The sequence below is a fragment of the Crocodylus porosus genome, unplaced genomic scaffold, assembly GCF_001723895.1.
Source record: "Crocodylus porosus isolate Cpor-Errol unplaced genomic scaffold, CroPor_comp1, whole genome shotgun sequence".
In the NCBI taxonomy this organism is placed as follows: Eukaryota; Metazoa; Chordata; order Crocodylia; family Crocodylidae; genus Crocodylus; species Crocodylus porosus.
In genome coordinates this window covers 52146989-52173746 of record NW_017728948.1, presented here as the reverse complement: position 1 = coordinate 52173746, position 26758 = coordinate 52146989, and the positions used below count along the sequence as shown (strand labels likewise).

Here is a 26758-nt window from a genome sequence, read left to right as displayed (position 1 = left end):
TGGGCATGGCTACATAAAGAAACATATAGATATAAGTACATACTAGAAAAAAATAGATAGATATTATATCCTAGAAAAAGATATAACAGAATGTTGTGTACCACAGAAGAGAAAGTTGGGTCAACCAAGGAAGAGATGGTATGAAGGCATGGAAGTGTGAACTAGACTATACAGTAGCAAAGCTGGTGACAGAGTCAAGTGGAGAACATTTGTTCATCATGTCACTAAGCCTCTTGACAAGAATGGCACTTGATTGGATTGGTTGACTGAAATGAATAAGTATAGTTATAGTGGAATAATTATATACATCACTTAGGAAGCAGAGTAATTTTTCTTTTATTCCAAAAGAGTGTTTATACAAGGTAGTTATATGGGTATAACTATGGAGAAATTATTCCACTATAGCTATGTTTCTAGGCATAGCACTAGATGTCAGTGTTCTTGGATAGACAAGCCCTTATGAAATCAGATTCAAGCTCCTGTTCTTCATATTCAAAGTTTTATGTAAACCTGCCTTAACCTACTTCTCTACTCTTTTCTTCTTTATTTGTCCCTTCTTTGGTACACTTTTTGCAGTTCTCTCATTTTAATTCCTTTAGTTTCTTTTTCCTGGTTCTCACAGTGCCATTCCTATGAGTGGACAAATCCCTCTGCCTTCAGTTCCTTCCAGGAACTTCCCTCCAACCCATTCTTCTAAGAACTACTCCTTCTTCCTCCTCTTCATCAATATCTTCCATCTTACCTTCTTTCAAGTGTGATTCTGATTCTTGCTTTTGAATCTTGTCTATATTAGGTGTTTTCCTCACTGGAAACTGTAAATCAAGTGTCACCCTTAACTTGAACCCAATCCACCTACTTTAAACTTGAGTTACCTGTTTGAGAGAGCAAACAGACTAAACCCTGAATGAGCACAATCCATGTAGCTGCCAAAACAACTTCTCACAAGTCCCACTGCATGCCCAGAGAGAAGAGTTTTCCAACAATTCATGGTACATATCAACTTACCAAAGCACTAAGAAACATGGGCTATGCCTCTATAAGCATAGTGCAATAAATGAACGTAGTTATCAATTCAGATGCAGCGTCTCGAGTGTTATTTCAGTGTAAGCATTCCGACTCAGCATGTTAATTCTAATATTTCTCCCTTTAATTTTGAGCTTATGCAAAACTTAAGAACTAGCAGTTTTTGTAGATGCATAAGCCCAAACCCTGCATGGACTGTAAGTAATCTGTGAGCCTTAAAAAACCGTAAGTAATAAAAGTTTTCAACCCTCATTGGTTTCCATCAATTTGCAAGTAGTCCTCAGACTTACGATACAATTGGCTCCTGAAAATTGTGTCTTAAGCTGAAACACTGTAACTCAGAACCAATTTTCCCATAGGAACAACTTTATAAATGGGGGGATTGGTTCCTGAACCAAGACCCGATACCCTATTTTCACCAAAAATAACCCAGAATGTTGTACTCAATCATAGAAGAGTAATATAGCTACATTAATGTATTTAAATTGTAAATAGCAATCGTATTGATTTGGAAGGACTTCTTTGAAGTGACTTTGCTGGACTTTTTGAAGGGTTCTTGGTTGGACTGAATCTTGTCTGCTTTCCTAAAGAAAGTGTCCAAGGAAGCTTGGATAGATGTTCTCCAGCGAGATGGGCAATGCGGCGAACTTGTTTGCTGGCATGGCGTCGCATTGGATCAAGTATTGTAAAGTCAAAACTGACATCAGAAAGTTGAAACAGGGTGTCAATTTATGGACATTGTAAATGCTATTCATTGTAACTCTAAATGTCTTAAGTCGAGGGCTGCCTGCATATGTTAAACTGCTTTCACAAATTAAAAAAACAAACACCCTAGACATTGAAGAAAGAAGGAAATTGAGAGTCCTCTTGATATATTCCCCAAATCCTGAGGCAAATTTTTATGAGACTTCAAAATATCTCAGCTGGCATTTATAGCAGACTTTTTGTTGTAGTGAATACCTTTCAAGCCCAGAAACTTTAATGAACAGCAGATTAAAAATACAATAGGGCATTTGAAGACATAAAAACAAGGACAGGTAACAAGGATATGTCACCGGCGGGACTGCAGGGCAGAGATGGATGCAATGGGGCACGTGCCGCAGCCTAATGCGGCGGCCTCTGCCACACAACTGAAAAGCCTCCCGCTGAACTCTTCGGAGGCCGCTCCTTGTCAGGCTGAGGCGGCAGGAAAGGAGAAGTCCCCCGGGCCGGTGGAGGCCCCCCGGCGAGGTCGCTCCAGCAGCCCAGTAGTTCAGCGCGAAATCCCGACGAGCTCCCTTGGCCGGTGTCGGAGGACGGGAAGAGTCTGACTCGGGGGGTTGTAGCAGCCTCGGCGAGGGGGTCGAGCCGGCTGGCGGGCGAGACGCAGCCCTCCAAGCGTGGGGGAAGCCGCGGGTACCACAACGCAGCCCGGGCCGGTGCCCGCCAAGGGGAACTGCGCGCCCTTCCCCAGGCCAGCAGCCGGGCCTCCGCTACGTGCTGCGGGCGGGGCGGGGCGGAGCCGACGGCCAGAGGCAGCGGCGCAAGATGGCGGCGGCAGCCTCCGAGCAGGTGGGTCCCAGCCGAGCGCCCCTCGGCCTGTGGCTCCGGCTCCGGCTGCTGAACGGGGCGGGCGGCGGCCGCGGGCTGCGGGGGGCTGGCAGCCCTGGGGCCGGGTGGGTCTGTGCAGCTGGAGCCGCGCCTCAGCTGGCAGGGGGTCGCCCCTCCAGGCTCATGCCCCGAGGGGAGGCCCAGCGTGTAGGGCGGCAGGGCTGGGTGGGAGCTCAAACGCCGGCTGCCGCACCACCCCTATTCCAGCCCTGTTCAGCCGTCAGCTAAACCCTGCACGAGCCTGAGCCCACGCTCAGTCCTGGCATCAGCGGACTAAGGGTTGTGGAAAGGGGCGCAGGCCGTGAGGTGCTGCCTCGCCTCTGAAGCAGCAGGTCTGTTCTCCAGGTGAAAAGGGACTAGGGGCCGTAGGTGCAGACCAGGGGCCTAGGGCTGCCTTGTTCAGTTTAAGACTGAAGCAATAACAAAGAGCTTCTTGGGAAGGAGTTCAAAACAGGCTGCAGGGCTGGGAAACAGCTTTGTTACTAGGAGCAGCTGACAGGCAGCAGCATGGCAGAAGACAGGACAGCTCAGCAGGTGGGTGGGAGGGCTAGCAAGGCCATTAAAAAGGAGAGAGGGCCCTTAAGCCTGTCGGGGTGGGGCGGGGGGATTGACAATGAGCCATGAAGTCAATTGACTCCCCACGCACTGCCTGACTAGAAGTGCTGCTGTCACTACCAGGCAGCTGGCTTTAAATTTGGGTAGAGCAGGAATCAAAGGAGGTGGGTTCAAGTGTTCTGCTATAGGAGATACAGAGATACCTAGATATATAGCACAAGCTTTTGGGAGCTGAAGTTCATTTCATGAGACCCTTTGTGCAGGTCCTTTCACAGCCATTAATGAAACGAGCTTCAGCCCATGATAACTTTTGCTATATATCTTTGTTTGCTACACACACACAGACTCTCTCTCTCTCTCTCTCTCTCATTTACTGTACATGTATTTGTTAGTCCAGGGGTTGTCAACCATGGATACACATACCCCCAGGGACATTTGGGAAGGCCCTAGGCCTGCAGTTTTCAACCTTTTTGCGTGAGTGTACCCCTGGCAGCTGGACATGGATCAGTGTACTCCCAGCAGCCGGATCCAGCGCAGGGGGAGGGGACAGCACACAGCTGGATGCAGAGTGGAGGTGAGGGGGTGGTACATGGCTGAATGCAGAGTGGTGAGAGCTGCCACATTCAAGCTTCCCCCACCCACCACATCCAACTAGGCGGGTGTTGCCTGTGCACCAGCACGGGATGGTGTAAGCATCACTCTGTCTCCACCTGCCAATGAATACCCCCAGTTGACAACCCGTGCCCTACAGGGTACATGCTGGTGTGCGGGACCACCCCATGCCACCACCTCCCAGGAGCAGGGCTGGGGGGGGACAGCAGTGCCCCTTTCTGGGCCACACAGGCACTGTCTGGCTAGCTAGACGCAGAGGGGTGGGGTCCTGGAAGCCACTGCCACCACCCCAGGCTGCTGCCACCATTCCACATCCAGCCATGCGCTACACCCCCCCCCCCTGCTCCTGCTCTACATCCAGCCACCAGGGGTACACTTAATAAAAAAGGTTGAAAACCCCTGTGTTAGTCTATAACAGTGATTCTCAGCCAGGCTGCCCACTGCCAGATCCTTTGAAGGGTGCCCTGAGGCATGAGGAGATAAGCTAAGATAGGTAGATAAATGTTGGCTCAGGTTTGTCCCTGCCTGACCAGCCCCACACCCACACTGCCTAGCCTTTCTGCAAGGAGGTAAACACTGTAATATATAAACTAGGTGCTACTTAATTCACAAAAATTATGGAGGAGTGTCTTGAGTCCAGAAAGGTTGAGTACCATTATATATCACCATTTGTGGGTATGTTAGACAAATAAAAACAGGAAAAATGGGTTATACAAACTGCACTTCAGCTGTATTTTATGGCTTGCATCCTCATCGTTTCCTAAATTCTTGTGCAAGTGTCTTAATGGATTTACCCACTAGTCCAGAGGAAACCAGAAAAATCTTTTTCCATCAGTAAATAATCTGATAGAACCATATCAACTCTAATACATAAATATGTGCAGTGAAATATATTTTATTACATTAAATATGCCATTAAATTATTTACAGCTGAAATACTAATGCAACAAATCTTGCTGATAATTTGTAGATGTTATCTTAATAATTGATAAATTCCTTGTAACTGTTTTTTTTGGTAACACTATCTGTACTGATGTGAGTTAAAAACTGAAATTCTAAACATGAATGACAGTTTAAATATTCCACAAGTCACTTAAAATTCTAACTTTGGTGTTTTTCATCACTTTGTAGCAAAGCTCTAATGGTCCTGTGAAGAAGTCTATGCGTGAGAAAGCTGTCGAGCGGAGGAACATTAATAAAGAACATAATAGTAACTTTAAAGCTGGATATATTCCAATTGATGAAGACCGTCTGCATAAAACAGGCTTAAGAGGCAGGAAAGGCAATTTGGCCATTTGTGTGATTGTCCTCCTTTTTATTTTGGCTGTCATCAATTTGATTGTGAGTACATTACTTAGACTGCAGGTGACATTTGGCTATGTTTGTTTTATATTTGAGCCTTTGCTAAATAGATAAACTTATTGCAGTATACATCAGAATAATATTGACAGCACAAACTTGTAATGTAAAGATCTATTTTTTATTTTTCCACTCCTCTTCCGTGTATTAGCAGTATGAAAACTTTCACAGGTTTGGGGTTTTTTATTTGGAACAGCTCCCAAATTATTCTGTTTTTTCTGGGTCTTAAAGAAATAATCAACTATATTCTCCTTTTACTGCATTTCTCGCTAAAGTCCTGTATTATTACTGATATTAAAGCGCCATAATTTTGCAAGTGGTTTTACAGGAATTAAGCTGTTCCTGACTCAAACAGCTTAAAATCTAAGGGTGCCTTATAATGTTCTGACACATTGTAATTGCAGCACGTTGGAGCAGACTCAGTTAATCAAGTGTGCTGGAACACGGTAGTTACCGTGCTCCAGCAGACTCCAGCATCTTGTGCATCCGTGTCCCCATGCTTAAAAATGGCGGCACGGGTGCTTTAACTAAAGCATATTCAGTGAGCTTTAATTAAAGTGCAAGGAGCAGGAATCTTAAATTAATTTCCATTCCCAGAGCTCAGCAATGGTAAACAGCACAAAGCAGTATCAGTGCAATGTACATTCAGAGTTAGTATACTGAAATGGAGTGAATCACCTCAGCTAACCATGGAACTTTTGTTTTTGAAATGCATCTATGACCATTTTTAAACCTTACACTTTGATTTGCTACTTGCTAGCTCACTACTAGAATGCCCACCTTTGCTTTTCATTTTCTCTAAATAATAAAATTATTTCTTCTCATAATTAAACATTTCAGTGTACCAACAATTTTGAGGAGTTTTCTTGACTCGTGATTAACTGTTTCCTGCATTAACACCCTTCCTTTGCATTTATTTAGCTCAGAGCGCACCTGTTACCTCAGACAGCAAGATGACTTGATTTTTTAACTTAAATAGTGTACAGTGATTTGATACATATAGAAAATAGATTTTTTTTGTTTTTATTTCAAAGGAGTTTTTATTTCAAAATTCATATTTAAAATAAGAGCTGCTTCTTACTGTATTCTGGTGCTACCACTAGGAACTATTAACACGGTAAGGCAAAGGACAGGTTTTTTTGTTTTGTTTTTTTTCTTTTTTAATAGAAATAATTCCTTTTACATTTGCATTGTAAAAGTGATTCATTGCTAGAAATTTTTAACTGTAACAGTTAATTAAATTTTGTCTTTTGAACACAGTTGTTTTCTTACAGTGTTCATAGATACAAAATTACCCTTTTTTACTCTTTTAGATCACACTTGTTATCTGGGCTGTGATTCGGATTGGACCCAATGGCTGCGATAGCATGGAGTTTCATGAGAGTGGCTTACTGAGATTTAAACAAACATCTGACATGGGAGTCATACATCCATTATATAAGAGTACTGTAGGAGGCAGGCGTAATGAAGATTTGGTGATCACTGGGAATAACCAGCCTGTAAGCTGGATCATGAGTTGAAAGTATATGGGCAATAACATGGGGGAATTGCAGTATTGGTAGTAATGGTAAATATAACAGAAACATTTAAGATTAACATGATTTGTTTTTGAAGATTGTATTTCAGCAAGGAACAACAAAACTCAGTGTTGAAAAGGACAAAACTTCTATTACCAGTGATATTGGTATGGAATTTGTTGACCCACGGACACAGAATACTTTGTTTAGCACAGACTACGAGACTCACGAGTTTCATTTGCCAAATGGAGTGAAAATTTTGAATGTACAAAAGGCATCTACAGAGAGGGTATGCTTATTTTAATATACTCGTCTCTTTTTCCCTTACCTAAGAGTTCACAATCAGACAGTTTTGTATCTAACAAGAAATGTATTTTTGTTGAAATGTAGCCTTTCAAGCATATGCAGGATTTTAACCATAAAATGATTGTCATGAAAATAATATTGCCCTGAAAAAACAGTCCTGAAAAATGATAAGTATATGGGTTTTTTTACCACACTTTGGGAAGTAACAAAATAATTTAGAACAACACTAATGTTTTAACTAGCCATTATAATATAACTATATGGAAAGGAATGCCCACATTCCTATTTGATATTGGGTTCTTCATGCACAGGTAGTAGTTCCAGTTAGCTGTATGATTACTACCACTGAAAAATCTTTGGGCATCTCATCTTTTTAAGAACTTACAAAGCTAATCACCAAAATTGTACCTATTATTTTCTTTTTCTTGATGATTATATTTTGGTTATAATCAAGTGTGTGTAAGTCACATGACTTGTGGGTAGCACATAAGTTTTTTAAGTGCAATTAAATTGAAAATGAAAACCTCAGCATGAAGTTCTGTATTTGTCAATTTATTACCTCCAAATCAAATACATTCTATTTCCAAGTAAAGTTTTCCAGCTGCAAATCCTACAGACTGTGTCAGGGAACTTGCAGCCAAACTGATATTTTTCTTGTACATCATTACATATAATTAAGGCTCTGCAGCCTTTTCTGCTAAAAAGTGGAAAAGTTATTTTTATCCTTACAGTAAACAGATATGACTCGATGCATACAAGGAGTAAATCAAGCCAGTACAGAGGAAGCAATTTTCCATAGTCACTTTTCATAGCAAAAAACCCATTTAGATTAAATTTTAGAACCCAAATGAACTGTGTATCCTTCTAAATGTTCTCAGATTGATTATTGATATCCTTGTTATATTTAAACTTGATCAGGAATCTGCAAGTATAATCCATCTGACAGGCTAGAATGATAAGCTTTTTAGTCAAAACAGACCTTTTAAAAAAAACAACAATCTTGTTTCTAAATATAACTAAATGAGAAGTCTTTGGAGATTTAAGGATAATGATATGCGACATGCATTAATACTTTATGAAAATTTTTAGCGGTTTTGATATCTCTTAGTTAAACAATTTAACAGAACTATTTAGACTCGCATAAATGGAACTTTTCACACTATACCCACCTTTACTTTTTTTCCACTCTCTCAGATTACCAGCAATGCTACCAGTGATCTAAATATAAAGGTTGATGGACGTGCCATTGTACGTGGAAATGAAGGAGTTTTCATTATGGGCAAAATGATTGAGTTTCGGATGGGAGGTGATATGGAATTAAAAGCGGTAACTATTCTATGTTGGCAGTTGTTTATACTATCTTATTTTCAAACTGAAGATGATAAATTAATTATTGCATTTCTTGTAGGGATCCAATCTGCAGAAACTTATGTTGTATGAAAATATAGTTTAATAGTAGTTCAACTCAAGTTTGTTATTTGGAAATACTACAAAAGCAAATATATTAGTCCAATTTTTAAAGGGCTTTCAAAAGCTTTGAGCTAGCTTGTACTAAACCATTTTTGAGGTTGTGTTAGCACTGTGGATTGCTTGGAGTGGGGAATAGGTAAAGGGGAAAACAGCATGAAAATAAACATTTTCTTGTCTGGAAACATGAAGTAAAGTCTTATTTATTGTTTCACAAGTAAAACTCAATATATTTGTTTTTAATCCACAGTAAATATTCTTTAACACTGCAAATATGACTGCTATACAGTTAGCAGTTTTTGCTCAATATTGACCTATAAGTGAAAGAGTAAAATGCATTGCAGGTCAGAACTGAGGTGTATGATGACATCATTGGTAAAATTAGTGAAATTATAGCTCACAGACTAAATAAAAATGTTATTTTGTTTACATCTTTAAGGTAGTTTTGAAAAGAGTTATTGGTTAAATGTATTCTTCAGAAAAGGAATACTCTACCTCTGTTTGAATATTTGCATAATTATTCTTTTACTAGGAAAACAGCATCATTCTGAATGGAACTGTTATGGTCAGCACATCTCGACTGCCAAGTTCTTCTTACGGGGAACAGTTTAACAATGGCGACTGGGTGCGCTACAAGCTCTGCATGTGTGCAGATGGTACTCTATTTAGAGTTCAAGTGATGAGCCACAATATGGGTTGTCAAACTGCAGTCAACCCCTGTGGAGCCATGCACTGAACATAGAAGCACTTGGAGGAGAGAGTTTGCTTGGAGAGTTCATTTACATGTTTACATTTGTCTGTATAAAACAGTTGCATGCAAGGATTTATTGTTTTGCAGTTTATAGCCGTTTAAATTTGTTTTGTAGCATTTTTCACACAGGGCATTGTGTTTAGCAGTATTATGCCTTATTGCATACTTTCAGTATTTAAAGCATTTATTCTAATAATAGCTCTGACTTAGCACATCCTTCAGTTGAAGTACCTTGATTAATTGCAATCAAAAGATATTTTTATTGAAGACCTGATCCTAACAAGGCACTTAGTGTTCCTGCAAAAGTGCCTTTAATACTGCCTCTGGAATGCAGGTTTTCTTCCTACATTCCTAACAGGTTGTTGGAATCAACGTAGAATGAAGGGGCAGGGTTTGGAGGATGATCATTGTTCCAACTTTGGTATGTGGAAAAGTCGTACTGTTTGTTGTTTTTCTTATTCCATAGAGCCTCCCTCCCCCCTTGGATCACCTTTAAAGAAAGGGTTCAGAGGAGGAGATGGGGAAGTACCTGTAGCCCACTTCATGAGAGTCATGCTTAGCAGGAATGAAGGGAACCCGAGTGAAATAACTAGGAATCTTCCCAAGAGTAATTTAAGTGAACGTTCCAACTTTTTAGAGAGAAACCGCACAAAAGGGGAAGCAAAGGGCAAGCGTTCCCTTTTAGACTGTTTTTCCGTCCACCTTCAATCACTCTCACATGAATAATTCTTTGAGGTGAAGAAAATTCATCATCTAAATAACTGCTCTCATCAAAGTGCATCAAACTGTTTGGCATGTTCCAATACCCATGCTTACACTTTGGATGCTAAAACAGTGGTTGGCTTTTAAAACTGTAGCCAGGTGAAGGCAATTAAATCTTTATCAAAATAGATTCAAGTTATATTTGCATTTGATAAGTATTGACTGTTGGAATCTTAATATGAAGTCTTCATAATTACAATTCTTTTCAATGGGTTGGATCTTTCAGAAGACATTTTAAGAAAAATCTGGGACCCATATAGGCAGCTAGTAAAATAAGCTGTCCCGATATAAGCATGTCCTTTACCTCATTCAAACAGAAGCTTAGAGAAAGAACATCGGGATTCAACTTTTGGGCAGCAATAAAAGCCTTTAGGCAGCTATCAAAGGAAAGCCAAAGATTGTATGCTTGATAGGAATATGGTCACTGTTGTGTGAAAAATTCCAAATGACTAGTTTGTAATTTTAATATTTGCCAAAATATTTATACATAGTGACTGAAAGAACCTATAGCAGAGTTTTGTTTAAATTTCCCCTTACTTCAGCTACATATTATGATGACTATTTAAAAAAAATACTTCCTAGATTCAGAAATATTACCATGGAAATATTTCCATCCATTAGTATTATTGTACAAATGTTATTTTAAGTAGAATTGCTCATTTTTTCATGTTTGAAATATTATCAATACAACTTGTGATTGATCAAGAGTATTTTTCCCATCATCATGATGTTGTGACATTTATTTAAACTATGCAAAGCACTGTATTTATGTTACTTAAAGTGATATTTTGAGGTGTATTGACAATAGTTTTTTCACTGTCTAGGACAATATCTTTTTCTTAGATATTTTAATACAAATAATTTTATTAGTTTATGGTATTCTACAAGTGATGCTCAAAACACTGGTATACCACTAGTATAAGCAGTAATGACTGATACCATGACTGTAAAACTTTTAAAAAGATGTATAGTTATTTACAGTTCATAAAAATGCAAATGTGTTACTAAGTAACCTGGTATTTACATTCTAATTTAGCAGATTAGAAATGTGTACTGATCCACAGTTCTAAATATGACAGTAGTTCAGGCCCAACTATAGCATGGTATGTAAGCACATTATCTAAATTTAATGCAAGTGGAATTGTTTATCCTCTTTAAAGTTAGACAAATTCTTACGTATCGTGATCAGTTGAGGTCCTCAGTAAAACCATTATACCCTACAACAGTTTCTGGAGAGAAGTTCACATATTGCTCTGTCAATGGAACTTAGATTTGCTTATTTTAAACCTTTTTCATTTGCTACCTTTATTTTGAAATGGTTTCCTTTTACAACAGGCAATACTTAACAAGAAGCCATGTACAGTTTCCTGGAAATGTTATTCCCAGATTTTACTAGATAAGAATGCATTCTTTTCCTAAGAGTTGTAACAAGTGTTACACATTAACTTCACAATTGAATGTGTCATTTGTTATAGGAAGATAAATACATTCTTACTTTATTATTTTATGGTGCCCATGTGGGTGCAGGGTATTTCACAAAAGACTGTTATGTTCCCTGCTCCAAAGCTTTTGCAGTCTTAGGTTCTTCTCCTGAATTGTGCTTTTGACTTTAGAAGGATCCTGATGAAATAAATGCAGGAGTCTATTAATATGGAACAGGATACAGGACAGAAGCCATAGTTTAGATGGGAGGCAACAACTGGGGGTGAACAGTAAAGAAGTATATACGAGGAACAGACGAAGACAACAATAATTGCATTTTAGGATGTGTTCACGTTTTGGTGTTCAGTTTTGCTTTTGGTTGATGTTTTCTTGAATATGAAATAAGTCAAAGTAAATCGACACACTTTAGACACGGCAGAATAAATCTTAATATTTTGCACTTACACTGCGTGTTTCATTCATAAATCTTACTATTTTCCAAAAATAGATAAGCATTATCCATACCTTACTAAAATTAAATTTCCCTGAAACATGCAAAAGTTCTAATATATTCACTCTATTTCTAATGGCAAACTGATACTTTTTTACATCAGCTTCAATTTATAAAAGCATGATATAAAGAGTGACAGTACTTTTGGTAAAAGGTAAAAAAATTGTAGTCAAATTTATTACCTAGATTAATTAGAACATCTACCAGGGAACATTATAACCACTATACAATGAATATTGATAACTTTTGGATACACGCAAGACTCAAAATATTACCTACACTTAGCATTCTTATTGAATGTCTTACTGAGACACTAAATGCAAAGTTCATTTGAAAGATTTGTTTCTAACAACTGCAATACTGTTAAATTACAGCTGAACTTGTGTAAAAATTATATGTATTTAATTGAAAGTCAACAAAAATAATCCTTATTCAGATAAGGATTAATATCTAAGGTGCTATTGCTAATTATTTGTATACTGTTAGTATATTTGATTGCCTTCACTAAAGTTTACACAGTTTAAAAATACTAATGACTTAAGTACCCTGTGTTGTGTATTTATTTGTGGTTTCACTTGAACTAATTCACTTTTTGTATTCTCTACTTTTATTTAAAGACTTGTTGTGCTCACATGTTTATTTAACTACTACAGATGCATTTGAGGTTCTAGAGGTGTTCAAAGTTCAGGCTGTGTTCCTCTGTAAAATACACTGCTATATACTTCTAATATAGCTTCTTGGAAAAAAAAAATCTTCTGCATTTTTTAAGGTGGCTGTTTGAATATGTTAAAACAAAGTATGAAGTTTCTAATACTTAAGATTTGAAATGAAACAAATAAATTTCTAAAATCCAGACTCTGCTTTACAAGTTTTATACACAAGTGAATGTAAGTTTAAAGTACATGTTGGTTTATTGATAGCAGTGCTGGTGTTTTATTTATTGATAGCATGAGAATCATTCCACTTCTGTGTGTCATAGATTATGACTGGTAGACTTTGCCCAATAGCAATAACTATGTACAACAGGGGATGAATTGGATCAAGAGTCCCTAGTAATAGTTTACAAATTCTTGAGCAGTAGCTGTACGGACTAATCATCTGTGAGAAAAAGTAAGAATAACTTGAAAATATGCTTCTAAGAATTTTAAGTGAAATATGCGGTTTAAAAAGTAACGAATTGAAAATTGAATGTTTACAGACATTGTGAGGTTTGTTTTTTTAACTTAAAGGAACATTAAGATATTTCTGTTTACCCTCATGCTTCTTAATTATTAATAATTATGTGTATTTATTTCTAGATATTATGGCAAATTTTTACTTGAGTGTCATGGCTCTGGTCCTTTTTCTTAATTATACTGGATCTTCAGGGTTCAAGTCACAGGAGACAAGTTTTGGTATTCCCTACAATTCCAAATGCTGGTGGGATGGAAAGTTCCTGATGAATTGTTCTTTTACGGGGAAGTCTGCTATCCCCACGGATATATCACCAACAGTAACAGTACTTGATTTAAGTTATAACACCATCAGTGTCCTACTGTGGTCTAACTGGAGAGACGAAGAATGGAATATCAAACACCTGAATCTAAGTAATAACCTGATTTCTGAACTCCATTTAGATTCCTTCAGAAATCTACCATTTTTGGAAACTCTAAACCTCAATGGTAATATTATCTATTATATTGTTCTGGATATATGTAAATCTGAAGACTGGTCTGAAGAACACGGAAAAGTGTATACTTACAGTCTCCTTCCTTTTTTAAAAGTATTGGCAATTGAGAGAAATAATCTTAGTGCAATTCCAAGGGGTAAGTATCAGCTGAGAGATTTTAAATATACATTTACAGACTTCATTTAGTTGAATGTGTTATTTAGTTATGTCAGGTGTGTTTAGGCATGAAAAAAATCACCTTAATACAAGCCCAAAGGGAGCAGAACAAAATTATTTTTACAGGCTTTTCTATGGTTCTCATCACTGTAGTAACCAAATGCCTCAAAAAAAGCAATGAATTTAGCCTCCGTATCCTTTGGATGTACTCATGCCAATATTTGCATCCACCGATCTGTGGTGTCCAAATCCCTACCCTAGCCAAAAGAAAATTAGTGAAAAAGGACAGGGACTTTATAATTCCATTCTTGAGGGAAGTGAAAACTTGCATACAAAACTGGCTCAGATTTCAAAGTTTCAGAAATCAAAATCAAATGGTTCAGTTCTTTTTTTTTTTTTTTTTAATCACAGATGCCACCCAATTCTAAATGTATCTGAATATAATTCAATTTAAAACTCAAACCAAAACTGACAGCTGATGGTAAGAAGGGGAAGGATTTAAGGCTTAGATGCATAGATTATGGTACCGAGGAAACTGCAATGGTGACTCAACAGACAATCGAAGCTCTAAAAAGCACACAAATTATGCAGTGAACAAGTTAGAAAAATATTGGCATTTATGATGGTGCTTGAGCCCTGAATGCCTTTTGGAAAAAAAGTTCTGGTCATGCTAAAAGTTTCACACACTTTAGTGTCTGTAAATGGAACACAAAAGTTGTGGTAGTCCTGAATAATCTTAAAATCAAATAAGTCTTAAGTGGAGCAGGGGTGTCAAAGTTCCAGCCTTCAGAGCCCTCCCAGCTAGCCTGCTGGGCTACCAGCAGACTACCAAAAGTTGGGGGAAGGGCCAGGGGGGCTGGGTCTGCCCCAGAATTCAGGGCCCCAAGACCCTGGTGGATATGGGTGTCAGCAACAGTGGGGTGCATAAGGACTGCAGATACAGCCCTCACTTACCCTGTGCCAACCTGATCCCCACTACTGCCCCCAGATTCCTTGTTACCACTGACCCTATGAATCTAGCCTAGGAGCCCAGAAGTCAGTTTGACACCCTGAAGTAGAATATGAACTTTCACCCTGTTGTTTTGCCCTTTTGTCCTCAAATAATTCCAAATAAGTGGCAACTTGTGCCTTATCTTGAAATCTGAGGCACTTCTGTAGAAGCTATTGACACAGCCTGAGTTAGAATATTGCTGAGCATCCTAGTGATTGTTTTGCTAGATAAATGTAACCATGTGGTTGATAAGCTGTCATATATGTCAAGAAATCAGTATGTCTTGCAGAAGAACACTGGTCTGATGTTTATAATCAAATGAAAATTAAAGGAATTCAGTATATACCAAAACTGTCATGCCTGAAGGTAGTGTTTAAATTCAGTACATTCCCAAAGCATGTATGGGATAATAGTAGACTTCAATAGCTACTGTGCATTTGTGCTTGGCAACAGAATTTGGCCAAAGATGTGGTTTAGCCAGAAGATGCCCTTGGAGCATTCTCTTACCAAAAGTGCTTTTTAGGGGTGGGTCCCTATAAAATAACCTCCATATAAAGCCACTAGGTGGAGAGTTGCATAACTATATTTTACTAATTTTATTTGCTGGTATGGTCAACAAGAACCCCATTTGAAGCAGTTAGATGAAAAAAAATTATTAGTTGCAAATAGCTACAAATGGGAAGTATGCATAAGGAGATGTTTTTTGACAGCATGGAGGAGTATTCCTGTTTTTCTGAACTCATAAATAGGAGAATTTCAGATCACAGTAATTGCTAAAAGAATAAAGTAACTGGTATCGATATTATGTGGTCTTTAAAAACAAGACAATGTGGAATAGAAAGCAAGTTCAAGGACTGCATCAACCATTTGCGCCAAAATTTTTCACTTAAGGGAACTGGTGAAGCACTGAGAAAGCAGTTTGTATTTTGTCAAGCAAGAACATTAGATTCACAATGACTTCCATTGTATTTTCAGGACTAGGAATGCTTCAGTCTTTACAAAGTGTCCATCTGTCATCTAATGAAATATTACAGATTGAACAGAATGATTTTCACAACTGTTCGCAGCTAAAGAATATCTACTTACAAAATAACAAGATAACCAAAATTCATCCTGATGCCTTCAAGAATCTCAAAAAATTGCAGGTTGTAAAACCAGCGTTATAATTTGTTCAGTAATAAGAGTTTGCATTACTACTTGTTAATGATATATTAAGTATAGTTTATTTAGCAGTAAGACATTAATCCATGATCAGCATATGATTTTTGAATGTTTGAACAAAATCTCTTATCCCCATCCTATGACAACTATTTTAAACCATAACTAGTTCATGAAATCGCAAAATATGCAAATATTTGTACATTTGTAAGTGTGCCGGTTTTTAAAAGTAGACTTTTTATCTTATGAAATGACACTACTATTTATGTATTCATAGAATCATAGAAAAGTAGGTCTGGGAGAGACCTCAGGAGGTCATCTGACTGCCTGCTCACTCTGATCACTCCTCCCTAAACCACCCCATCCCATTCAAAGCTCCTTAAACCTTATGTGTATACACACCAACTTCAAAGTAGTAGACTAATGATAACGTAATAATTTAAGGAAAAGCATGTTACACAAAACTTTTATTTTAACTGAAAATAAGAACAAAGTCCTCTTCACACAGCAGCGGAAAGGGATCTCGGAGTCATTGTTGACACCAAGATGGACATGAGTCATCAATGTGATGACACAGTCAGTAAAGCTAACCACGCTTTATCATGTATTAGCAGGTGCATGACAAACAGGTCCAGGGAGGTAATACTTCCCCTCTGTGTGACATTAGCCAGGCCTTAGTTGGAGTGCTGCGTCCAGTTTTGGGCACCACACTTCAAGAGGGATATAGACAACCTCAAGAGGGTTCAGAGGAGAGCCATTCATGTGGTTAGGGGCCTGCAGGCAAAGCGCTATGAGGAGAGATTGAGGGCCCTGGATCTCTTCAACCTCCGCAAAAGTAGGCTGAGAGGTGATCTTGTGGCTGCCTACAGATTCATTGGGCAGGGCAGCACGGAATAGGAGATGCTCTGTTTACCAAGGCACCACTTGGAGTAACTAGGAACAATGGCCACACTGACAGAGAGCAGATGTAGGTTAGGTATCAGGAAGAACTTCTGTACAGTAAGGGTTGCCAGAATCTGGAATGGGTTTCCAAGATAGGTGGTGCTCTCCCCTACCTTGGAGGTCTTTAAGAGGAAGCTAAACATGCACCTGGCTGGGGTCATCTGACCCCAGCACTCTTTCCTGCCCAGGGCAGCGGGTTGGACTCAGTGATCTGCTGAGGTCCCTTCCGACACAAAAATCTATAAATCTAATGGGATGTCTTGTACTTTAGCCCACATTTGGCAGAATGTTCTACTTTGAGCAACTAGAGTCCACCAGGAGTCATATGGAGAACAAAATCTCCCAATTCTGGTTCCCTGAAAAATCTGTCATCTGGATTCTTCACAGGATCTGGCTTAGGTTACCAGGAGTCATGAAATGTGTGGTGCTTCTTCCTTAGTAAAGCCCTCTACAGTTAGAGAAGCTGGTGCAGACTCATTATAAAAGTACAAGCAAGATGCATGGACTTAACCTGTGTTTTGGTTGATAGGTAACATGGCTTTTACAACATACTATGTATGGATGCACTTACCTTAGTGGCCAGACCATGTAGTTCCAGAATGCAATAAACATAACTCAAGTTATTTTTCCTGGTCACTCTTGTTCATTAACAGAAAAAGGGATCAATAGACAAAATATGTCTATGACAGTATTTCTCAACTTTGTTAGACTCAAGGTACTCAAAAGAAGCCAGATCTCAGTTTTCATTAGTTTTACTAAGAATTCAGAAAGACACACAGTAGACTAGAATGTTTTAACACCATGGATTCCTATTTAAAATCTCTAGGTTTATCTTTGTTAAAATTGTGTGGCAACCCACAGCACCCTTGAAAGGATCCCAAGGCTCCCCAGGATCCACAGCACACTGGTTGAGAATCACTGGTCTGTGTTATGGACTGCTGATAGGAAGGGTCAGTTAGCCTCCATGAAGCTCTCTGCTCCATTGCTTCATGGACCCAATCTAACTCATTTAAAGGTAGTTCAGATATTTCTGTGCTAAAGTATAGACATTACCCAAAGACAAATTTGCAAAGAAGAATAGGAGGAAATATAATAATAATTAAAATAACCAATTGGGACCTAAGATCTTTTATTTATATTTTCCATTTCCACAGGACCAAGATTTTTAAATTAACAAGATTTCAAATCAAAAAGTGGTAAATAGAGTTCAATAGTAGAGTTTGTTTAATATAGTTTTGCCTTTACACTTTTACTTTTGGCTACTTAACATTCATGCTTCATTCCTCACCTAAGTTGATCATCTGTGTGTATATATTGCAGAATTATCCTCCTCTAATATTAAACCACTGAAGGGGTGAAAATGATTTAATCAGGGAACAGAATGAGAGAATACTATTGAGGCAATGTTCTGGGTTGAAGGAAATAAAGTTACTGTTAAAAACAAGGACATGAACAGAGGAACAGGGAGGGTCCTGCGAGAACAGCTGTACTCTATAGTATTCACTTTTTCTCTTTCCCCCCTCATACGCTAAAGCAGACTTTAAAGTAAGTTAATTCTAATCCCATCACCTTTCCTTTTTGTGGAGAAGGGGTTTCAGAAGCAGGCTGAGAAACATGGCTCTGGAGGTACACTGATGAGGAGGCTGGTGGTGAACCAAACAGTTAAAAAAAAAAAAAAAAGCATAGAGCATTTTCATGAATAAACAGTCTTTCACAGAGGCTCCTAGTCACCGACTACTAAGAGGAACACCATGGAGAGGACCCAGCACACTATGCAGGAGGTCCACATATTATGATCAAATTTTGTGGAGAGAAACCTTTGCTCTTAATATATGAATTGGCATTTTCTGTACCTTTTAAATGATCAAATCAATCAGCAAAACTGTAGGGCAATTATATTTACAATATTAGGAATGTTTCCTTTCTCGTGCTTCCTTAAGTGTTTAGTATTCATATATTTAAGATGCCATTTGTTCTAATGATACAAAAGTTACATGCCATTCTTTTTTACGCTTTATAAATTAATTTTAAGCAATTTATTTCCAAATAGGTTCTTGATCTCAGCAATAACGTTATGACAACCATTCTACCAGAGATGTTCATAGAACTCAACATATTTCATCTTGAAGTGGATTTATCAAATAATCCCTGGATATGCAATTGCAGGCTGATGCATTTCAAACAATTCCTTAGTTTTATTTCTGTATCCTTGAGGAAAAAAATGAGTATTTTATGCAGTGAACCTATCAGCAACCTGGGAAAACCTCTACTGTCTCTCACAAGTTTGGATTTAAACTGTGAAATGCTTGTGGATGATAACATTTCACTAAAGAAAGCTATTATCGAAACAGGAGAGATATCTGTGCTACACTGTGGCGTGGATGAAACATGGGGTATGTAACACAATTGTGTATCCATCCACAGCTAAAATTCCTGCAAAACACATGCAGGATTAAAAAGGTTTCACACTAAATAATCTCAGGTGTATTTTATCACAAGTTTATGTTAATTCTTAAAGTTAGCTTAAAAATATTTTTATTTAAAAATGCTGCTAGATGAGGATATGAGAGAGGCTAATTTATAATGAAACAGTAGTCAGACAAGTAACTAAGAACAGCTAGTATATTAGAAATTGCTAGGTAGTTTGGAAGATGAAGAAAACAGAATATGTCTATTAGAAACAATGGCTATTGGATACTGTTTCTGGGTAACTCAAAGAGAAATAAGATAGAACAAGTTGGTGTTTTATAATGAACTGTTGAAGGGAAAGGAGTTTTATTTTATCATTGTCACTACCCAAAGCCCTAAGCTCACAACTCACTCCATAAACAATTTCTCCTTGACCCACTACTAATATTAAACCCTCTGAATGTCAGTGACAAAATCCATGAGGCTAAGACTTTCCCTGCTTAGAGGAAAGGCTAAGACAGAGTCTGAATAAACAAGGAAATGTTGCGCTGGTTAGGAAGGCAAGGTAGCTGGGCACCAACAGACTAATGGGAAAGTAAAAAGCAGGTTCGAGGACCTTTCTTTTAGAATGGTTTACCTCCCAAATGAACAAATATGTTTGCCAGCTAGTATCTACTACCAGAATAAAAAACCATGAGAAAGTTTCTCTCTAAATGCCCAAATACACTGAATTGTATCCAAAAATGAACAGAAAGTTCATACAGATTCTTGAGCCCATATATAAATACAGTACCTGAAAGGTATGCCATAAACTATGGGCAACCACATAGTGCACTCAGAGAAGTTTCAATTGACTGTCAGATAGATACAGCTATAGATAAATATTTATCATGAGACAGACAGTAAGTCAGGTATTAGCGTAAATCAGGATGGCATTTGTGTAATTCCAAAAAAAATTCTCCCAACAATTTTTTTTCTCATTTAAAGTATGGCAGTTTGGTACACAACAGTTCATAGCAGAAATGCAGATGAAGAGAATACCTTTTATAACCCACCAATTTATTGGTAGATAAGTGTTTTAAAATGAAAAATTAACACGTAAAATATTTAGAGAGATACCAGGCATGGGGTCCTTTTAAAATTGTTATGACAATCAAGACCATCAAGCAACAAGATTTATATTTGTAGTCAGCCTTTAATTCTTGACTATTTTCTATTCCATTTCAGAAAAAGAAGAAGTCTATTGGTGGACTCCTGGTGGCAGAATTTCCAAAGATAACTGGCTTCCTCATATTAAACAGAATGAAATTAACAATTTAGTTATATATAATGTTGGGAAATCTGCAGAAGGACTGTATGTGTGTATTTTCAACAAGACAAAAAAATATCTGATCTATGATGTGAAAGTGAAGCAAAAGCTTTCACCATTCTTGGTTAGAAATATCAGAGATATCAATGCTGCTTTTAGACGAGGGAGAACAGAGCAAGACTTTACCTTGGCAGTCTGCCTCTCCGTGTTCATCACATTTGTTTGTGCATTTTGTCTTGGAGCTTTAAGCAGACCTTACATTAGCCCCTTGTGGAGACAAATGTGCAGAAACAAAAGTTCAGCTTCAGAAAACACACATTGCAATCAACATTTTTCAGCTGAAACCCTGACAAGAGAGAATAACAAAACTGCACCAACCAAGGCATGGCACAATTCATCTTTTTTGACTGGAAGCTCCTCAGAAGATGTAGGCTCCTCTAGCTTGCATCACCTTGCACTTCATAACAGAGTACAGGAAGAAAGAAACCAAGAACAAAGCAGCAACAGTATCAAAATAAATAAACAAAAGATGTCTTCAAATAGTCAAGCAACTGATTCTGCTAGTGAAGCAGATATAGTTACTGATAATGAACACTTTTCTTTAAGATCAGACCATCAGAACAGCAAAAACACCAATCCAAGCCAATCTAGAAGCAGTGATATTTCATCACATGATAGTCTAAAATACTCAATTAATGGAGATTCATGTTTCACAGGAGGAAACTCTTTAGCCCAAATACACGTAAATGGACAGATACCTGGAAGCAGTGATGTAAACAAAAGCTCTGATCTGTTGCATTCTGAATTTGCAGCATCTATGAGAGATGTGACATCCCATACTGAATCACTAACCATGCAACAGTTTAAGCCCCAAAACCATAACTATGATACAGTGCTTGAAATAAATGATAACATGAATGTATTTAGTGACAAGGAGGATTTTATTTTGCCCAAGAGTTATAAGAATGATGTATATGAAAATTTTAACACCTGGCAAGTACAAGGAAACTCTTGTGCTAGCATACCAGGGTATGGATCTAATATTAAAACTAACGAAAACAATCCAGTTGATATCTATAGTGACAGCACCTCTGCAGATGAAGGGTCTGAATTCACACTGAGTGATTGTAATTCTTTAGCAGAATGCGACTTTGAGCAATCTGATATTGGCAATGATCACTTAACCAGTCAGCCAGGACTGGAAAAAGTTTACTTAAACAGTGGTACTGAGAAGTTCTCTACGTTGCTAAGGAGTCCTAACATTAGCTCTGAATTTAAAGATGCAATGGAAGAACACAAAAATCAAAATAAAGAATGTTCTGAAACAGTTATTACTTCTGAATCAGGTACTGGTATGTCTGAAACAAATCCACTCACTCTTCAGCTCAATACATCTCAGGTTGATGAATTCAGCAGTCACATAATTTTGTCAGATTTAAACCCAGATGGTCTGCCAACTTATGAAACTCCCGATCTGTTCAAGTCAGAGTATGTTACCAGTCCACATTCAGCAACACAAAACATGAGTTCTAATTCATTCTGCAAATACAGTACAAGTTTTGATAATGCAATTTTATCATTAAAATATTCTCCCAGATCTACTGCAGGTAAAGAGGACAGTATTTCTAATGCCACTGATTTGCAACTGGATCAATCTTCTGCTCTCACTTCGCAGTTTGACAAGCCTGATCAGAAAGATGAAACTGAGATTAATATGGAAGAAAACCATGTAGCTCAGTGTTCTTCCCTGAAGAATTGTAGCAAAGACAATTTTACATTAAATATGGGAGATGTTAACACACCTCACATGAGCAACAATTTTATGTTTACATGCATGGATTTGGGTTCAGACATGGTCGCTAAGAAAGTATTGTCACCACAGTCCAATTTAGCTGTTGATGAATTCTCTCTTCAGTCCCATTCTGAAAGCACACATGCAAAACCTGCTCCAAAGACTACTGAGACACAGAATTTAGTGCAGCAGCAGCATATGAACATTTCTGAGACTTGTGCACAAAGAATGCAAAAGGGCTTTGATGAATACAAGGAAGAACAATTCTTGTCTGGAATAGATAAAGAAAATTCTAGCCCATACCAAACAGAACTACCGTTGCATAGTAGCATGGCAGATTCAAGTCACATTAGCTCTTCTAAGACAACACATTCATTTTTTGATGGAGAAAGATGCTTACAACTGGATCAGGGAAGAGAGAATGTCTGTTCCTCATCACATACCCAAAGCTTTTTAAGGGAAAATTTACAACCCAGTTTATGTGAGCTCCCAAAGCATGCAAAAGGAGACACCATCTCTAAAAGAACTGATTCCAAGGAGAATGGAAATGAAGCTTCTTTGGCAGATTTGGAAAATCTACAGATGGCGGCAGATCTCCATAAGTCAAGTGAAAAACCTGACCAAGCAAATAAAACCAGTTTAGGTCAGGGTACTTTTTTTGTTAAGAAGAAAAGAGTATTTGATAGTTTTGCCAACGTTCTGGAAACCAGGAAAATGAAGGACTGCACAAATTGAGAAGTAAATGTTAAATATCCATATAAAGACTTTGTAATATTTATAAAGGCATGTAATAGTTAATACAGCACTAATGTATTTAGATCAGGGTTGTCCAGCTTGAGAGTAGCCAGGGTGACACATGCCACACCAGTCACAGGCCCTGAGCTACATGCTGTGCAAGCTGTATGCTGTGGGGTAGGGGTGTGCAAAACAGGCTGCATTTGATTTGGATTCAGCTTAAATTGGGGGCAGTGATTCGATTAATTGATTTGGATCATGGTCCCGATTCAATTCAGCCTAAGTTTTGGAGAATCAGGTATTTGGCCACAGACACAGCTTTAAATGTTTTTTCTATATACCTCGAGGTACCAGGCGCAGCACGTGAATGCACCTCCCGGCTCAGCGACTGGCCGCAGGGGGACCCCAGGTGCCCCCCCAGACCCAGGAGGCACCAATCACCGAGTCGGGAGTTGGGGAGAGGGATCCCCCCCATGCACACCCCGGCAGACCCAGAAGTGGACCACAAGTGCTTCTGGTCCACTTCCAGGTCCGCTGCCAAACATACTGGAGACCTCCCAGCGCTCCTGTGGGATGCCATGCGCCATCCGCCTCAGCATTCATAAGTTGCCTGGTACCACCTTGAGGTACGTAGAAAAAACATTTAAAGCTGTGTCTATGTCCATTCTAGTTATTTTAAATGAATAACCCACTTAGTAACTGTGACACTTTCCATCTCTCAGCAATCCTGAAGTATTTTTCTATGCTTCACTCATAAATGTCTTGTTTATCATCATATTTTCTCGCATAGCCCATGCCCCTCTATAAGATGCACACCTTGTTTTTGGAAGGTAGAATGAAGGAATAAATCTTTCCTTGAAAATACCAGTAAGTATGGTATTTTCATAGGGAAAAAGACAAACAGCTGTAGCGGGGGAGAAGGAGCAAAAAGCCATGGATGTCATCAACATCGATGATCTCCTATTCAAATAGAAGCAACCAAACACAATGAGTTGACTGCAGCCATGGATCCAGTTTTCCCAGTGTGGATTTCAGCTTCACCAAAATTAATAAATCACCTAACGAGAGACTGAAGTCACTCTGAAGGAGCCCCTTGTCAGAAGGGTTTAAAATTTTATAAATGGACAAGTTCTGTTGTGAGCTCTGACCTACACCATAACATAACTTAATCTGAGGAGTACCAGACATGAAGTCTGTAAACTAAGAGCGAGTTAAAAAGCCTGATTTGGGAGTCAAGTGTCTGAATACAACTGACTCAGTAAGCTTAATAGGTTTGTAAAGCCCAAGATTTAGGTCTCATATACCTGGCAAGGTGTCATTAGGGAAAGGGGCTCAACCAGGACTGTAACAAAAGATTTTGCTGCATTCTGCTGACATTTAGTTTTGTTTTCTTCTGCAGGTCCAAGAGGACAGGCCAAGTGTGCTCAGGGCCCAGCCTTCCCTCCAGTTCCTTTCTCTAGACATGTCTGGTTACTTACTACTGCTTCTGTTTCTACTAGGGAGCCCTCCAATAAAGAGTTAATGGTACAGAGAAGCTCCACCAGCTCTATCCCAGTATAAAGTAGCAGAATTGATCCTGTGCAACTTCAGAGCAGCTGGGAACCAGGAACTGCACCAGCTGTGGGCCCCAGGCCACACATTCAGACCCCCCACCATGCTCTGTCCCCTCAATGCATGAGCAACATGAGCCCTAACCATCACCACAAGTGCCCCAGTGCCATTGTTTTGCAGGCAAACCCCCACCACACTGCTGCCATGCAAGTGGAACAAACCCTCCTGCTGCTGCAACCATGCAAGGGAGCCTCCCCACCCCCAACCCAACCCAACCCTACCCTACCCTGCTGTTGCCACAGAAGCAGCAAAAGTACTCCCTGCCCCCCAGAAGCTCCCACTGCACAGCAAGCCACCTCACACCTGAGCCCCTCCCACAACTGCTGCCATGTGAGCCCACCACTCCCCACTGCTCAGGCACCAACCTCCCAAGCCTCCTCTTGCCATGCTCCCCTGCTCTGAGACCGCAGCTGCTACTCCAGCAGCAGGAACAATGGGGGATTGGCAGCCCAGCAGGAGCCCACAAGCTGTACTTTAACCCCTTGTAGGCCAGATGGGACTTGAGGGCTGCCAGTTAGCTAGCCCTGCTCTACAGAACAGGGGAAGTGGCTAATGCACAAAGTGCTGGGGGGAAAGGAAAAATGGGGAATTTACTTTCCTTTTATTCCACAGCTATTGGAGCTTAGATTTTACTAGTAACAATTGTAAGGTAAGTGATGTGATTTAAAAAGCAGACTTTCAAGCTGATTTTTTCCTGCCCCTAGCTTTTCCATGATAGAATGTCTTATAAAGTTATTCTTCTCCCTTACAGGCTCATATGAATATTAATTAACATATATGTCTACTACATTGAGATTTGTGGATAGAAAGCATTCTGTAAGAGGAAAGCACTGTTCAGTTGCCCTCATCTTTGTGAAGAAAGCAGTTTAAAACATTTAACAAAGAGTAGGCTTGCTAGGAGGTCCCTGAAACTAAATTTAGATCATAGGAAAGTAGGGCTGGAAGGAACTTCAAAAGATCATCTACTCCACTCCCCTGCTCAAGGCAGGAGCATCTCTGACTCAACTATCCCAGACAAGTATTTGTCTAACCTAAACCACTCTTGAACATTTCTGGGGATGGGAACTGCATTTCTCTAGGTAGTCTCTTCCAATACTTGGCTACCCTTAGAAAGTTCTTCCTAATCTCCAGCCAAAATGGACTCTGCTGCAGCCTCAGGCCATTGGTCCCAGTCTTCCCCTATTTCCATTCTTTTTATGATTACCCTTCAGCTCGGTGAAGACTACTATAATAGCTCTCCTCTCCTCTAGATGTACCACATCTAGTTTTCAGCTTTTCCTCCTAAATCATGCTTTCCAGGACTTTGTTTTGTTGCTCTGTACTGGATTCTTTCCAATCTGTCCACATCCTTTTTGAACTGGGGGCCCCAAAACCAGACCCAGTACTTCAGGTGAGGCTTCACTGCTGAACAGAACAGATCACTTCCCTTGATTTGAAAGCAACACCTCTCTTAATACAACCCAGGATGCTGTTGGCCCTTTTTTGCAACAAGAGCATACTGTTAGCTCATCTCAGTTTATGGTTTACTGTAACCCCCAGGTCCTTTCTGTGCAGCACTGAAGCCTAGCCAGTCACTCCCCCGTCTGTATTTGTGCATGAGATAATTCTGTCCCAAGTCCTTGTTGAATTTCATCTGATTGATTGAAGACAACTTCTCCAGTCAATCCAGGTAATTTTGGATCCTAGTCCTAGCTTCCAGAGTATCTGCAACTCCACCCAACTTAGCATCACTTGCACATTTGTTAAGCATCAATCAATGCCATCAGTCAAATCATTATTAAGATGTCAAACAATATTGGGCCCTGGACAGACCCCTGGGGAACTCCACTTGATGAGAGGAGGGAGGGAAAAGAAAGGACGCAACACAACAGGTTAAGAACATCCGTGATAGTTTTCCCTAAAATACTTGTAGTTGCACAAGTTGAGCTAAACATTCAGGAATAAACTCAGTGCTATGATGAAAAAATAGTAAAAAGAAAAAAAATACTTATTGTTGGATTAATGTAAAAAGGATAGACTCTACTTTAGCCAAAAGCAAAGCCGAACTGCTGACCCAGAAGACTTAGTTTTGTTGGAAGATTAAGCTGGGAAAAAAACAGCTGTGGAAGGTC

General features: G+C 39.1%; 2 protein-coding genes across 2 annotated transcripts; both read left to right on the top strand.

Annotated features, from left to right (window-relative positions):
• The first annotated feature begins 2253 nt into the window (after window positions 1–2253).
• Window positions 2254–12615, top strand: SGCB (sarcoglycan beta). Its single transcript, XM_019552842.1, has 6 exons — window positions 2254–2574; window positions 4912–5121; window positions 6453–6638; window positions 6754–6945; window positions 8157–8288; window positions 8962–12615. Exons 1-6 carry the CDS (start codon window positions 2551–2553, stop codon window positions 9163–9165), a joined length of 948 nt encoding a protein of 315 aa, XP_019408387.1. The 5' UTR covers window positions 2254–2550; the 3' UTR covers window positions 9166–12615.
• A 212-nt stretch (window positions 12616–12827) lies between these two features.
• On the top strand, window positions 12828–23898 carry LRRC66 (leucine rich repeat containing 66). Its single transcript, XM_019552843.1, has 4 exons — window positions 12828–13680; window positions 15667–15836; window positions 18842–19184; window positions 20428–23898. Exons 1-4 carry the CDS (start codon window positions 13179–13181, stop codon window positions 23034–23036), a joined length of 3624 nt encoding a protein of 1207 aa, XP_019408388.1. The 5' UTR covers window positions 12828–13178; the 3' UTR covers window positions 23037–23898.
• Window positions 23899–26758: the final 2860 nt, after the last annotated feature.